The sequence below is a fragment of the Hyla sarda genome, chromosome 9 (genome assembly GCF_029499605.1).
Source record: "Hyla sarda isolate aHylSar1 chromosome 9, aHylSar1.hap1, whole genome shotgun sequence".
Lineage (NCBI taxonomy): Eukaryota > Metazoa > Chordata > Amphibia > Anura > Hylidae > Hyla > Hyla sarda.
In genome coordinates this window covers 70,381,671-70,397,892 of record NC_079197.1, presented here as the reverse complement: position 1 = coordinate 70,397,892, position 16,222 = coordinate 70,381,671, and the positions used below count along the sequence as shown (strand labels likewise).

Here is a 16,222-nt window from a genome sequence, read left to right as displayed (position 1 = left end):
ATAGTTCTTTTGCTCAATACTAGCTGACCTGACAGAAATTATAAGCCTCACGCAACACCCCTCCCCCCTCACCCCCAGTGCAGGGTGACAATCAAGATTGAACTATTTGCAGTGTGATAAAGTAATGCCCAAATGACATTTGGATATTTGGGGAGAAGAACAAGGTTAATAATTGCTTAGCGCTTAGAAGCAAAACAAGTCAAACTTGCGCATGACAAAAAAAACTATGTACACGTAGACTATAAACACACACGTCATTAATAATTAATCAATAATGTGGGTGGTAATGTATGTTAATTCTGAAGCCTATATGAACCCCTGTGAAATGCTGTAATAAAAAGAAGGAATAATTTCTGTACTGAACAAGGTCAGTGTGTTATTCACTTACTTCGATGCATGCATCAGATAATAATTGATTTGGATGGGGACAGATATCCACTAGGTCCTGAAGGAGAGTTCTGCATCACGGACAATTGGCATCCTACTCTGAACATTGCTATGAACATCATATGAACTTCCTTTGCCACATATGAACTGTGATACCCGTATCTTTAGTATTTTATTGCTAAAGACTGCATCATTAGAAACAAACAAGTGGTTTTCCTTTTCCTTTTATTTTTAATTGGACTGAATATTTTTTTAATCGAGAATAATTTTCATTCTATTTCTTTATGGTTAATATATCACATGTAGTTTTTAATTATTCCCAGCTATCTTGATATTGTTTGTCATCTTACCTGCAAAAGCCCTGCTGGTTACATAGATATACTAAAGCTGAATTTTCAATAATTTTTTTTAATTCGTGCCCTGCCTATATACAGTGCAGACCAAAAGTTTGGACGCACCTTCTCATTCAGCTTTTTCTTTATTTTCATGACTATGAAAATTGTAGATTCACATTGCAGGCATTAAAACTATGCATTAACTCATGTGGAATTATATACATAACAAAAAAGTGTGAAAAGAATAATAAACTGAATAATAAACTGAAATGTTAAGGTTTTTAAATGTGAAGGTTTTCTGATTTGTTAGCAGCCACATTTACATTAGGTCATTAGTCATCATTTCACTGCTCCACTGAGAGGTAACAGCTGACATACAAAGAAAAAAAGTTAACAATAACCAAAATCCTCATGTTTTACCAAACTACAATGTAGGAAAACAAAATAATATAGGGCATAGGTCAAGCGGCAGACAGGAAGCTCTGTGCCCTGGCCATATTTTCTTAGGGAAGAGTTACTCTGTAGGTAGGTTGATTGTAGGATTCTTCTCATCTGGTCCAGGGCAGTCAGGATCTTCAGTAACAATACAAAATGTTTCAGTATAATTGGTCTTCAAGTTCTCCACAGCTTCTTTTGAGATACCAAGCCAATCCTTGAAAAAAATATTATAAAATTCTACTTATGGACATGAATCACACATTTTGTATTTTTAACTATAATAAAACATTTTGATTGTTGCTACATACACATTGCTCCCCTAACCCGTGATCAGGATGGTGCCAACTTGTTTTGAATGGAGGGACAGGTTGGCAAGGATGCCACTGTTCCATTTCAAATTAATATTCTATTTTGATGTAACTTTAGTTTAAGAAAATGTACATGTTTTTGTATTTTATACTTTTACAGGTTGTGTGGCAGTAGACCTTCCTGTCTGACCACAGTGCTCTCTGCTGACACCTCTGTCCATTTTAGGAACTGTCCAGAGCAGGAGCAAATCCCCATAGCAAACCTATCCTGCTCCCGACACTCCCTAAAATGGACAGAGGTGTCAGCAGAGAGCACAGTGGTCAGACAGAAAGGAAACAGAAAAGAACTTCCTGTGGAGCATCCAGTAACTGATAAGTACTGGAAGGATTACGATTTTTAAATAGAAGTAATTTACAAATCTGTTTACCTTTCTGGCACCAGTTGATTAAAAATAAAATAAAAAAAAGTTTACCTTTAATGGTATGTATAGAAAATACAAGTTGCTTCCCCTTCCCACCCATAAAACAGAAGATTTGATACCAACATAAAGATAGTATCACACTGACCAGTTATATAAACCAATGTTAGGTAGAGGTCTCCCAATATTTAGAATACAAGTTAGAACACAAGTGAACCTTTTAAAACTCAACTTTTATTGTATTACTTTAAAAACTGCACAATATTAATTATTTGTGAAGAAAAACTGCCAGAGTTCATGATATAGTCTCTTATTGTGCACCATATATCTCTTGTCTCCTTTTTTGTGCGTTTTTTTGATCATAAATGGATGTGCAATAGTGCGTTTTAATTATCCAAATGTTTCCTCAAACTGGATACTGGTGTTCATATATTTTTTTTTAAATGTCACCATAAAGCATTGGATGTGCTACTATTTCTGGTCACAGATGGGCTTGTATGTCCAGATTAATTATTGCATATAGTCCCGCATATTATGTGCATGAAATGTGCTACTGTTTCTGGTCCACGCCTCGTTCTGACCTCCGTGTCTGTGCACCAATCACTGTGGCCGTGTCCATACCAGGTAGATGTTCTCCGTGTTTATTAACTCTTAGCTTCCCAGTCTTTTTTGTTTGTTATATTGGTACTTTGTATATTTTCATTATTTTTTCTTTACAGTTTGATTCCTTGCTTCGGTGGGAGAACTGCCATCTGTGCCCACTGAAGCATGGGATTCCTACTGGTCAATACCTGTGCTTGCGCAGGAATTGTTCCAGTATAGTTGAGTTCCAAATCCAAGCCAATGAGTTGCGTGTGAGGTTGAGGAACAGAGGTTATCCCAACAAAGTATTAAAAACAGCCTATCATAGAGCATTGAGATCACAGAGGTCACAGTTATTAATCCCGAAACAGCAAAAAGTAGGGGATAATGTCTCTAGAATAATAGGCACATTTGATGAACAAGCCCCTAATATAAAACAAATTTTTCTAAAATATTGGGATATACTAAAGTTGGATACTACACTGTTACAAATTATATCAGAACAACCTCTAATAACCTATAGGCGAGGAAAGAATTTGAAGGACCAACTAATTAAAAGCTCTTTTGAACCTGAAAAGACTGGAAAGAATTGGCTCAAGAAACCGCAAGGAATGTTCACATGCGGAAAATGCAGTGTCTGCAAGTATGTTCAGAAAGGAAAAAAATTCTCAAGTGCAGTTACAAAAACTGAATATGACATTCAACACTTTGCGAATTGTGAAACTAAAGGGGTGACTAACTTGTCCATGTCCCAAAAACTATGTTGGGAAAACTTTTAGAACATTCCGCAAGAGACTGCAAGAACATATTGGAGACATTGCCAATGAAAAAGAGACACCGGTGGGCATTCATTTTGCCAGTCATCACCGAAGTGAGGTGATAAGCCTGAAAGCACAGATCATTGAGGTGGTCCCACCACCAAAAAGAGGAGGTGATTGGGACAAAAAACTCCTACAGAGGGAAGCCTATTGGCCTTTTAGATTGGAAGCCCTCAAACCAGGAGGACTGAATGATTATATATCTTATGCAAGTTACATCGAATAAAACTTCAAAGTAAGATATAACGACTAATCAAACTGTAAAGAAAAAATAAGGAAAATATACAAAGTACCAATATAACTATAACAAACGAAAAAGACTGGGAAGCTTAGAGTTAATAAACACGGAGAACATCTACCTGGTATGGACACAGCCGCAGTGATTGGTGCACAGACACGGAGCTCAGAACGAGGCGTGGAGTCTCCTGAGTTGAACCGCATACCCCTCCCTGTACGTACTTGTGAAATAAAGTCCTGACGGCGACGATGGAAGCTGCCGATAGGATAAGCAATGTGACGCAATAGATAGGAGGAGGAGTTTTTAGATATAAAAGAAGGCGCGAATTTCAATATGAGTATGGCCGCCATCAGAGCCACACGCACCAAAGGGATTGACAAGTCAGCTCGTACAAGTCCCTGAAGAATCCTAAATGGAGGAAACGCGTAGGATGGGAGCATACCATGTGAACACCGACCAGGACTACTGAACATGAGCACCTTGATTTGGAAAGCTAAGGGCAAAAATGTGCAATAAATGAAATGTGGAATATGTGCAATACCTGAATCTGTGCAATAGAGGAAGTGCAATATATGTCTAAAGTGCAATAATATAAGTGCAAATATCAAAAGTGCAATATTAATCATGGCTAATCTATATGGAATAAGAATGAATTGAAATATAGAATGGATTTTATATGCTGAGTGGACTACGAGAAATGTAAACAGGAATATTGTTTGATTAACGCATGTATAAAGTCAGCAGCAATATGTAACAGGTACAGCACTTTTGCACACAATATGCGGGACTATATGCAATAAATTACCTGGACATACAAGCACACTGTGACCAGATATAGTAGCACATCCTATGCACATAATATGCGGGACTATATGCAATAATTAATCTGGACATACAAGCCCATCTGTGACCAGAAATAGTAGCACATCCAATGCTTTATGGTGACATTTAAAAAAAAAAATATATGGACACCAGTATCCAGTTCGAGGAAACACTTGGATAATGAAAACGCACAATTGCACATCCATTTATGATCAAAAAAACGCACATAAAAGGAGACAAGAGATATATGGTGCACAATAAGAGACTATATCATGAACTCCAGCGGTTTTTCTTCACAAATAATTAATATTGTGCAGTTTTTAAAGTAATACAATAAAAGTTGAGTTTTAAAAGGTTCCCTTGTGTTCTAACTTGTAACATAAAGATAGTATTAATGAAGGAAGTCGGGAGACAAGAGCACAAAAATGACTTTTAGTTTGTACATCTTCTTTCACTTAAATAAAAGTTAGCTTTAATACCAAATAAATTAAAAAAGTTGCATCCACTATCTCACCCACACTGGAAGAGTAGTATGGAGCAATAGCTGCAACCAAATACAGATAGAAGAGATTATTGCTCAAACTTAAGAAGAGATTAACCACTATAATAGCACATGCTTCTACTGAATATCTTTCCAATGCTCTTCCCATGAGAGATATCACTAGCATACTATGCATGCACCCATCCCCCAGAGTGTGTGTCCCCCTTTACATATAATGATTCTCATTTTCTAGAACCTTGTGCCATACTTTTCTGAATATCTTAAAAGCTCCTGTAGCTGTGCCAATCCTTTTGCCCATCTAGTGAATTCTTGGAAATGGAGCAACAGCCACATACAGCCAGGTTGCAGCAGCTATAGGTGATTGGAAGTACGATGCAGACTGTTTTATACTGTTTACCTAGTTCCCCTAGGGCCTAGACAATATTGGGAGTTACAGAAACAGCACAACACTGCAAGCCATATGCCCATTATTCTGAAGTTATGAGAACAGCTTTGTTAAAGGGGTACTCCACTGGAAAACATTTTTTTTTAATCAACTGGTGCCAGAAAGTTAAACAGATTTGTAAATTACTTGTATATCAAAATATTAATCCTTCCAGTACTTATCAGCTGCTGTATACTGTAGAGGAAGTTCTTTTCTTTTTATATTTCTTTTTGGCCTGACCACAGTGCTCTCTGCTGACACCTCTGCCCATGTCAGAAACTGTCCAGAATAGGAGAAAATCCCCATACCAAATATCTTCTGCTCTGGACAGTTCCTGACATGGAAAGAGGTGTCAGCAGAGAGCACTGTGGTCAGACAGAAAAGAAATTCAAAAAGAAAAGAAATTCCTCTGTAGTATACAGCAGCTGATAAGTACTCAAAGGATTAAGATTTTTTAATAGAAGTAATTTACAAATCTGTTTAACTTTCTGGCACCAGTTGATTTAAAAAAAAAATTCACTCCACCATAAGGACCAGGGGTTTTTATGTTTTTGAACTTTCATATTATTTCTCCTTATCTTTAAGAAATCATAACTCTTTCAATTTTGCACCTAAAAATCCATATGATGGCTTATTTTTTGTGCCACCAATTCTACTTTGAAATGACATCAGTCATTTTACCCAAAAATCTACGGCGAAACGGAAAAAAAAAATAATTGTGAGACAAAATTGAAGAAAAAACACAATTTTGTAAATTTTCGGGACTTCCGTTTCTACGCAGTAAATTTTTCGGTAAAAATGACACCTTCTCTTTATTTTGTAGGTCCATACGATTAAAATGATACCCAACTTATATAGGTTTGATTTTGTCGTACTTCGGGAAAAAACCATAACTTCATGCAGGAAAATGTATACGTTTAAAATTGTCATCTTCTGACCCCTATAACTTTTTTTATGAGAGTTCATTTTTTAAGCCGTGATCTGAAGTTTTTAGCGGTACCTGTTTTGTATTGATCAGACTTTTTGATCGCTTTTTATTCATTTTTTCACGAAATAAAAAGTGACCAAAAATTTGCTATTTTGGACTGAATTTTTTTGCTCGTACGATATTGACCGTACGGTTTAATTAATCATATATTTTTACAACTCGGACATTTCCGCACATGGCGATACCACATATGTTTATTTTTATTTACACAGTTTTTTTTCTTAAATTGCAAAAGGGGTGGGGGGTGATTCAAACTTTTAATAGGGAAGGGGGTTAAATGATCTTTATTAACTTTTTTTTCACTTTTTTTTTGCAATGTTATAGCTCCCATAGGGGGCTATAACACTGCACACACTGATCTTTTACATTGATCTTTGTTATCCCTTAGTATAACAAAGATTATTGATTCTGCCTCTTGACGCTCAAGCCTGGATCTCAGGCACTGGGGGGTAGGGGGACCCTCCTCATGCCCTACAGCTGTTCGGCAACAAAAAACAATCTCCCAGAGGCTCTGGGGTCAAATTATTAACACAACTGATGGTAAACCGTCAGACTAATTCCCCAAACTAGGATACCCCCACTTATTATTATATAAACTTTATTAAGCTCCGTAGAGCATAAAACCCATATGTGCAAACTAGTTTAAAAACACAGAGTGCTACCGATCCAATGCTGCTGCATTTATAATTGGGTGTCAGAATGCACATCACTCTTTACATAGGCATATGACACACTGCGTTATAACTGTATTGCCGCAGCGGTCACTAGATAGAGGGATGTGCATTCAATGGAAAGTAATACTTAAGTGATATTGGTATTGCACTCTGCTAATTAAAATCGCATTGTTAGCCTGTCCAACGTTTCACCGATGAACTCGGCTTTGTTAAGGACTCATAGGCTAATGCCGGCGTTTGCGTCTGCTGGCTCTTATATAATCTCGGATCCACATCACATCCTGAAGGTGTATTAGCCAATCAGGATCCATCACTCTCGTTCTTGTAAAATCCCGTGCATGTGCGGGCACTTAGTAAAATCCCGCTAAGTGCTGGCACTTAGCGGGATTTTACTAAGTGCCCGCACATGCACGGGATTTTACAAGAACGAGAGTGATGGATCCTGATTGGCTAATACACCTTCAGGATGTGATGTGGATCCGAGATTATATAAGAGCCAGCAGACGCAAACGCCGGTGTTACGCCGAGCGCTCCGGGTCCCCGCTCCTCCCCGGAACGCTCGCAACATCCTCGCTACGGCAGCGCCCCGGTCAGATCCACTGACCGGGTGCGCTGCGATACCGCCTCCAGCCGGGATGCGATTCGCGATGCGGGTGGCGCCCGCTCGCGATGCGCACCCCGGCTTCCGTACCTGACTCGCTCTCCCTCGGTCCTGTCCCGGCGCACGCGGCCCCGCTCCCTAGGGTCTCTGCGATTTAAAGGGCCACTGCGCCACTGATTGGCGCAGTGGTTCCAATTAGTGTGTTCACCTGTGCACTCCCTATGTATACCTCACTTCCCCTGCACTCCCTCGCCGGATCTTGTTGCCCTTGTGCCTAGTGAAAGCGTTCCCTTGTGTGTTCCTAGCCTGTGTTCCAGACCTCCTGCCGTTGCCCCTGACTACGATCCTTGCTGCCTGCCCCGACCTTCTGCTACGTCCGACCTTGCTTTTGTCTACTCCCTTGTACCGCGCCTATCTTCAGCAGTCAGAGAGGTTGAGCCGTTGCTAGTGGATACGACCTGGTTACTACCGCCGCAGCAAGACCATCCCGCTTTGCGGCGGGCTCTGGTGAACACCAGTAGTAACTTAGAACCGGTCCACTAGCACGGTCCACGCCAATCCCTCTCTGGCACAGAGGATCCACCTCCTGCCAGCCGGCATCGTGACAGTAGATCCGGCCATGGATCCCGCTGAAGTTCCTCTGCCAGTTGTCGCCGACCTCACCACGGTGGTCGCCCAGCAGTCACAACAGATAGCGCAACAAGGCCATCAGCTGTCTCAACTGACCGTGATGCTTCAGCAGCTACTACCACAGCTTCAGCAATCATCTCCTCCGCCAGCTCCTGCACCTCCTCCGCAGCGAGTGGCCGCTTCCAGCCTACGACTAGCCTTGCCGGATAAATTTGATGGGGACTCTAAGTTTTGCCGTGGCTTTCTTTCACAATGTTCCCTGCACTTGGAGATGATGTCGGACCAGTTTCCTACTGAAAGGTCTAAGGTGGCTTTCGTAGTCAGCCTTCTGTCTGGAAAAGCTCTGTCATGGGACACACCGCTCTGGGAACGCAATGACCCCGTCACTGCCTCTGTACACTCCTTCTTCTCCGAAATTCGAAGTGTCTTTGAGGAACCTGCCCGAGCCTCTTCTGCTGAGACTGCCCTGCTGAACCTGGTCCAGGGTTATTCTTCCGTTGGCGAGTACGCCATACAATTCCGTACTCTTGCTTCCGAATTGTCCTGGAATGATGAGGCCCTCTGCGCGACCTTTAAAAAAGGCCTATCCAGCAACATTAAAGATGTTCTGGCCGCACGAGAAATTCCTGCTAACCTGCTAATGAACTCATTCATCTAGCCACTCGCATTGACATGCGTTTTTCCGAAAGGCGTCAGGAGATCCGCCAGGATATGGACTTTGTTCGCACGAGGCGTTTTTTCTCCCCGGCTCCTCTCTCCTCTGGTCCTCTGCAATCCGTTCCTGTGCCTCCCGCCGTGGAGGCTATGCAAGTTGACCGGTCTCGCCTGACACCTCAAGAGAGGACACGACGCCGCATGGAGAATCTCTGCCTGTACTGTGCCGGTACCGAACACTTCCTGAAGGATTGTCCTATCCGTCCTCCCCGCCTGGAAAGACGTACGCTGACTCCGCACAAAGGTGAAACAGTCCTTGATGTCAACTCTGCTTCTCCACGTCTTACTGTGCCTGTGCGGATATCTGCCTCTACCTTCTCCTTCTCCACTAAGGCCTTCTTGGATTCCGGATCTGCAGGAAACTTTATTTTGGCCTCTCTCATCAACAGGTTCAACATCCCAGTGACCAGTCTCGCCAGACCTCTCTACATCAATTGCGTTAACAATGAAAGATTGGACTGTGCTAATCGGACCTCATCACGAAAAAATTGAGTTTTTGGTTCTCTCCAATTGCACTTCCGAAATTCTCCTTGGACTACCATGGCTTCAACGCCATTCCCCAACCCTTGATTGGTCCACAGGAGAGATCAAGAGCTGGGGTACCTCTTGTTTCAAAGACTGCCTTAAACCGGTTCCCAATACTCCCTGCCGTGACCCTGTGGTTCCCCCTGTAACCGGTCTCCCTAAGGCCTATATGGACTATGCTGTCGTATTTTGCAAAAAACAAGCTGAGACTCTACCTCCTCACAGGCCTTATGACTGTCCTATTGACCTCCTCCCAGGCACTACTCCACCCTGGGGCAGAATTTATCCTCTTTCCGCCCCAGAGACTCTTGCTATGTCTGAGTACATCCAGGAAAATTTAAAAAAGGGGTTTATCCGCAAATCCTCCTCTCCTGCCGGAGCTGGATTTTTCTTTGTGTCCAAAAAAGATGGCTCCCTGCGTCCTTGCATTGACTACCGCGGACTTAATAAAATCACGGTAAAGAACCGCTACCCTCTACCTCTTATCTCTGAACTCTTTGATCGCCTCCAAGGTGCCCACATCTTTACCAAACTGGACTTAAGAGGTGCTTATAATCTCATCCGCATCAGGGAGGGAGACGAATGGAAAACGGCATTTAACACTAGAGATGGACACTTTGAGTATCTGGTCATGCCCTTTGGCCTGTGCAACGCCCCTGCCGTCTTCCAAGACTTTGTTAATGAAATTTTTCGTGATCTCTTATATTCCTGTGTTGTTGTGTATCTGGACGATATTCTGATTTTTTCTGCCAACCTAGAAGAACACAGCCAGCATGTCCGCATGGTTCTTCAGAGACTTCGAGACAATCAACTTTATGCCAAAATGGAGAAATGTCTGTTTGAATGTCAATCTCTTCCTTTCCTAGGATACTTGGTCTCTGGTCAGGGACTACAAATGGACCCAGACAAACTCTCTGCCGTCTTAGATTGGCCACGCCCCTCCTGACTCCGTGCTATCCAACGTTTTTTGGGGTTCGCCAATTATTACAGACAATTTATTCCACATTTTTCCACCATTGTGGCTCCTATCGTGGCTTTAACCAAGAAGAATGCCAATCCTAAGTCATGGCCTCCTCAAGCGGAAGACGCCTTTAAACGGCTCAAGTCTGCCTTTTCTTCTGCTCCCGTGCTCTCCAGACCTGACCCATCTAAACCCTTCCTATTGGAGGTTGATGCCTCCTCAGTAGGAGCTGGAGCGGTTCTTCTACAAAAAAATTCTTCTGGGCATGCTGTTACTTGTGGGTTTTTTTCTAGGACCTTCTCTCCGGCGGAGAGGAACTACTCCATCGGGGATCGAGAGCTACTGGCCATTAAATTAGCACTTGAGGAATGGAGGCATCTGCTGGAGGGATCAAAATTTCCAGTTATTATTTACACCGATCACAAGAATCTCTCCTATCTCCAGTCTGCCCAACGGCTGAACCCTCGCCAGGCCAGGTGGTCTCTGTTCTTTGCCCGGTTTAATTTTGAAATTCACTTTCGCCCTGCCGACAAGAACATTAGGGCCGATGCTCTCTCTCGTTCCTCGGATGCCTCGGAAGTAGAGCTCTCTCCGCAACACATCATTCCTCCTGACTGCCTGATCTCCACCTCTCCAGCCTCCATCAGGCAAACTCCTCCAGGGAAGACCTTCGTCTCTCCACGCCAACGCCTCGGAATCCTCAAATGGGGTCACTCCTCCCATCTCGCAGGCCATGCGGGCATCAAGAAATCCTTGCAACTCATCTCTCGTTTCTATTGGTGGCCGACTCTGGAGACGGATGTTGTTGATTTTGTGCGGGCCTGCACTATCTGTGCCCGGGATAAGACTCCTCGCCAGAAGCCTGCTGGTCTCCTTCATCCTCTGCCTGTCCCCGAACAGCCTTGGTCTCTGATTGGTATGGACTTTATTACAGACTTACCCCCATCCCGTGGCAACACTGTTGTTTGGGTGGTCGTTGATCGATTTTCTAAGATGGCACATTTTATTCCTCTTCCTGGACTTCCTTCAGCGCCTCAGTTGGCAAAACAATTTTTTGTACACATTTTTCGTCTTCACGGGTTGCCCACGCAGATCGTCTCGGATAGAGGCGTCCAATTCGTGTCAAAATTCTGGAGGGCTCTCTGTAAACAACTCAAGATTAAATTAAACTTTTCTTCTGCTTATCATCCTCAATCCAATGGGCAAGTAGAAAGAATTAACCAGGTCCTGGGTGATTATTTACGGCATTTTGTTTCCTCCCGCCAGGATGACTGGGCAGATCTTCTACCATGGGCCGAATTCTCGTACAACTTCAGAGTCTCTGAATCTTCTTCCAAATCCCCATTTTTCGTGGTGTACGGCCGTCACCCTCTTCCCCCCCTCCCTACTCCCTTGCCCTCTGGTTTGCCCGCTGTGGATGAAATAACTCGTGATCTTTCCACCATATGGAAAGAGACCCAAAATTCTCTCTTACAGGCTTCATCGCGCGTGAAAAAGTTTGCCGATAAGAAAAGAAGAGCTCCCCCCATTTTTTCTCCCGGAGACAAGGTATGGCTCTCCGCTAAATATGTCCGCTTCCGTGTTCCCAGTTACAAATTGGGACCACGCTATCTTGGTCCTTTCAAAATCTTGTGCCAAATTAATCCTGTCTCTTACAAACTTCTTCTTCCTCCTTCTCTTCGTATTCCTAATGCCTTTCATGTCTCTCTTCTTAAACCACTCATCATCAACCGTTTCTCTCCTAAACTTATCTCTCCCACTCCTGTCTCCGGTTCTTCGGACATCTTTCCTGTAAAGGAGATACTGGCCTCCAAAAAGGTCAGAGGAAAAACCTTTTTTTTGGTTGACTGGGAGGGCTGTGGCCCTGAAGAGAGATCCTGGGAACCTGAGGACAATATCCTAGATAAAAGTCTGGTCCTCAGGTTCTCAGGCTCCAAGAAGAGGGGGAGACCCAAGGGGGGGGGGGGTACTGTTACGCCGAGCGCTCCGGGTCCCTGCTCCTCCCCGGAGCGCTCGCAACATCCTCGCTACGGCAGCGCCCCGGTCAGATCCACTGACCGGGTGCGCTGCGATACCGCCTCCAGCCGGGATGCGATTCGCGATGCGGGTGGCGCCCGCTCGCGATGCGCACCCCGGCTTCCGTACCTGACTCGCTCTCCCTCGGTCCTGTCCCGGCATGCGCGGCCCCGCTCCCTAGGGCGCGCGCGCGCCGGGTCTCTGCGATTTAAAGGGCCACTGCGACACTGATTGGCGCAGTGGTTCCAATTAGTGTGTTCACCTGTGCACTCCCTATGTATACCTCACTTCCCCTGCACTCCCTCGCCGGATCTTGTTGCCCTTGTGCCTAGTGAAAGCGTTCCCTTGTGTGTTCCTAGCCTGTGTTCCAGACCTCCTGCCGTTGCCCCTGACTACGATCCTTGCTGCCTGCCCCGACCTTCTGCTACGTCCGACCTTGCTTTTGTCTACTCCCTTGTACCGCGCCTATCTTCAGCAGTCAGAGAGGTTGAGCCGTTGCTAGTGGATACGACCTGGTTACTACCGCCGCAGCAAGACCATCCCGCTTTGCGGCGGGCTCTGGTGAACACCAGTAGTAACTTAGAACCGGTCCACTAGCACGGTCCACGCCAATCCCTCTCTGGCACAGAGGATCCACCTCCTGCCAGCCGGCATCGTGACAGCCGGCATTAGCCTATGAGTCCTTGACAAAGCCGAGTTCATCGGTGAAACGTTGGACAGGCTAACAATGCGATTTTAATTAGCAGAGTGCAATACCGATAACACTTCATTATTACTTTCCATTGAATGCACATGCCTCTATCTAGTGACCGCTGCAGCGATACAGTTATAATGCAGCGTGTCATATGCCTATGTAAAGAGTGATGTACATTCTGACACCCAATTACAAATGCAGCACCATTGGATCGGTAGCACTCTGTGTTTTTAAACTAGTTTGCACATTTGGGTTTTATGCTCTACGGAGCTTAATAAAGTTTATATAATAATTAGTGGGGGTATCCTAGTTTAGGGAATTAGTCTGAGGGTTTACCCTCAGTTGTGTTAATTACTACAGCTGTTCGGGACACCGCAATTTCACCGTGGCGGTCCCAAACCACTGAGCTAGCCGGGGATAGTTTAGTTTCACTTTAGACGCGGCCATCAACTTTGAACGCCGTGTCTATAGGGTTAATAGCACACAGCACAACGATCAGTGCCGCACGTTATTAGCCATGGGTCCCAGCTGTTGTTAGAGGCCGGGTCCCACCCTCTATGATGCAGGGCCATGCTGTGGGTTCAGCCTTGGGTTATCTGATACCATTAAGGATGGTCTTGTTAGTTATCCCTCACCTGACCCTTCAGAACAGGCTATGACTTTAGCTGTACGACTTGACAGACACCTAAGAGAGAGAAGGCGTGAATGGTCTGTTTCTTCTGTTTCTCACTCTCCTACCATCATGTTATCTCCTTCTACTATCTCTCCTGTCTCTTCTGAGGAACCCACACAAATAGGGAAGTTGTCCTCTCAGGAGAGAAACACCAACCGGGGGAAGAATGACTTATGTTTCTTTTGTGAAAAAGTGGGACACTGGATACAAGTCTGTCCCAAACGTCAGCAGCTGGGAAACGTCAGTGCCTAAATGACGGGAAATCAGGAAAGTAATTTAGGCGCACAGGTATCTCGGAAATCATGTTATAAACTTTTGTTACTAGTTAAAAAAAAATCTTGAAAAAATCGGTTTTTGGTAAAGCATTTGTTGACTCAGGTTCAGCTGCCAACTTTGTTCATCTGAGTTTTATAAGGTCTCTCAATCTTCCTTTGAAATTGTTGGAAAACCCAATCCCCATCACTGGAGTAGATTACACACCTTTGTCTGGGGGTTGTGTTTCTTCTTTCACCTCTGAAGTGTGATTGTTGGTGGGTTCATTGCATTTTGAGAGAATCAAGATTATAGTTTTTGAAAATTTATCGATAAATATGATCCTGGGTTTACCCTGGTTAACGTGTCACAATCCTGTGTTTGATTGGACCTCAGAGGAACTCACAAAGTGGGGTTCGGATTGAATTAACAAATGTATTTCCACTTGCATTGCAACTCTCGTGTGGCCTAAGTAATCTACCCAAATTTATTTCTGATTTTTCGGATGTTTTTTCTGAGGAGGCCTCCTCTGCTTTGCCTCCACACCGAGATAATGACTGCTATTGAATTGGTTGCTTGGAATTGGTCCAAATGATAGATTCCCTAAAGGGCGATTCTATTATTTGTCTGGTCCTGAAAGGGGAGCTATGAAGGATTATATCTAGTTAATCAAGTTTGAAAAAGGGTCACATTCGTCCATCAGTGTCTCCTATGGGAGCAGGGTTCTTCTTTGTGGCTAAGAACGATGGAGGATTAAGGACTTTTATTGATTATCAGGGTCTAAATAAGATTACTGTTAAAAATCAGTAACCTTTGCCTCTTAATCCATATTTGTTTAATAAAATACAAGTAGCATGTTGGTTTGCTAAACTTGACCTTTCGAGGGGCCTATAACCTAATCAGAATCAAAGAGGTTGATGAATGGAAAACTGCATTTAACACTCCCAAAGGACTTTTTGAATACTTGGTAATGCCCTTTAGTTTAAGTAATGCAACGGCTGTTTTTCCAGAACCTGGTCAATTATATTTTTTGAGAATTTTTGGGAAAAATCCTAGTGGTTTATATTGACAATATTTTAACTTTCTCTCGTGACTGGTCATCTCATATTAGTCATGTGGGTTCTGTTCTGCAGGTACTTCGTGAAAAAAATTATTTGTCAAACAGGAGAAACAGGCCTTCTTCCTTAAAGGGGTACTCCGGTGAAAACCTTTTTTCTTTTAATCAACTGGTGGCAGAAAGTTAAACATATTTGTAAATTACTTATATTAAAAAATCTTTATCCTTCCTGTACTGATTACTACAGAGGAAATTCTTTTCTTTTTGGAATGCTCTCTGATGACATCACGAGCACAGTTCTCTCTGCTGACGTTATTATAATAATAACGCTTTTTTTATTGTTTGGACCCAAGTCCCCAGCACTGCAAGGCAGCAGTGCTAACCACTGAGCCACCATGCTGCCCTTAGCATACATCTGCTATGCATCTACTATGCATCTGCTATGCATGGTTGCTAAAATGGACAGAGATGTCAGCAGAGAGCACTGTGCTCGTGATGTCATCAGTGTTCCAAAAAGAAAGGAATTTCCTCTGTAGCATTCAGCAGCTAATAAGTACTGGAAGGATTAAGATTTTTTAATAGAAGCAATTTACAAATATGTTTAACTTTCTGCCACCAGTTGATTTAAAAGAAAAAAGGTTTTCACCGGAATACCTCTTTAACCCCTTAACCCCTTCAGGACGGAGCCCATTTTGGCCTTAAGGACCGGAGCGTTTTTTGCACATCTGACCACTGTCACTTTAAACATTAATAACTCTGGAATGCTTTTAGTTATCATTCTGATTCCGAGATAGTTTTTTCATGACATATTCTACTTTAACATAGTGGTAAATTTTTGTCGATACTTGCATCCTTTCTTGGTGAAAAATCCGTAAATTTGATGAAAAATTTGAAAATTTAGCATTTTTCTAACTTTGAAGCTCTCTGCTTGTAAGGAAAATGGATATTACGAATACATTTTTTTTTGGTTCACATATACAATATGTCTACTTTATGTTTGCATCATAAAATTGACGTGTTTTTACTTTTGGAAGACACCAGAGGGCTTCAACGGTCAGCAGCAATTTTCCGATTTTTCACAAAATTTTCAAACTCAGTATTTTTCAGGGACCAGTTCAGGTTTGAAGTGGATTTGAAGGGTCTTCATATTAGAAATACCCCATA

At 43.1% G+C, this 16,222-nt stretch overlaps 1 protein-coding gene across 1 annotated transcript in view; it reads right to left on the bottom strand.

The window, feature by feature from the left end:
* Positions 1 to 531: 531 nt before the first annotated feature.
* IL2RG (interleukin 2 receptor subunit gamma) overlaps positions 532 to 16,222 on the bottom strand; it is a 128,962-nt gene continuing 113,271 nt past the window's right edge. The window contains exon 8 of the mRNA XM_056538697.1: positions 532 to 1,374. Within this exon, the coding sequence (XP_056394672.1) occupies positions 1,237 to 1,374 (138 nt within the window). The 3' untranslated portion in view covers positions 532 to 1,236. The remainder of the gene's footprint in view (positions 1,375 to 16,222) is intronic.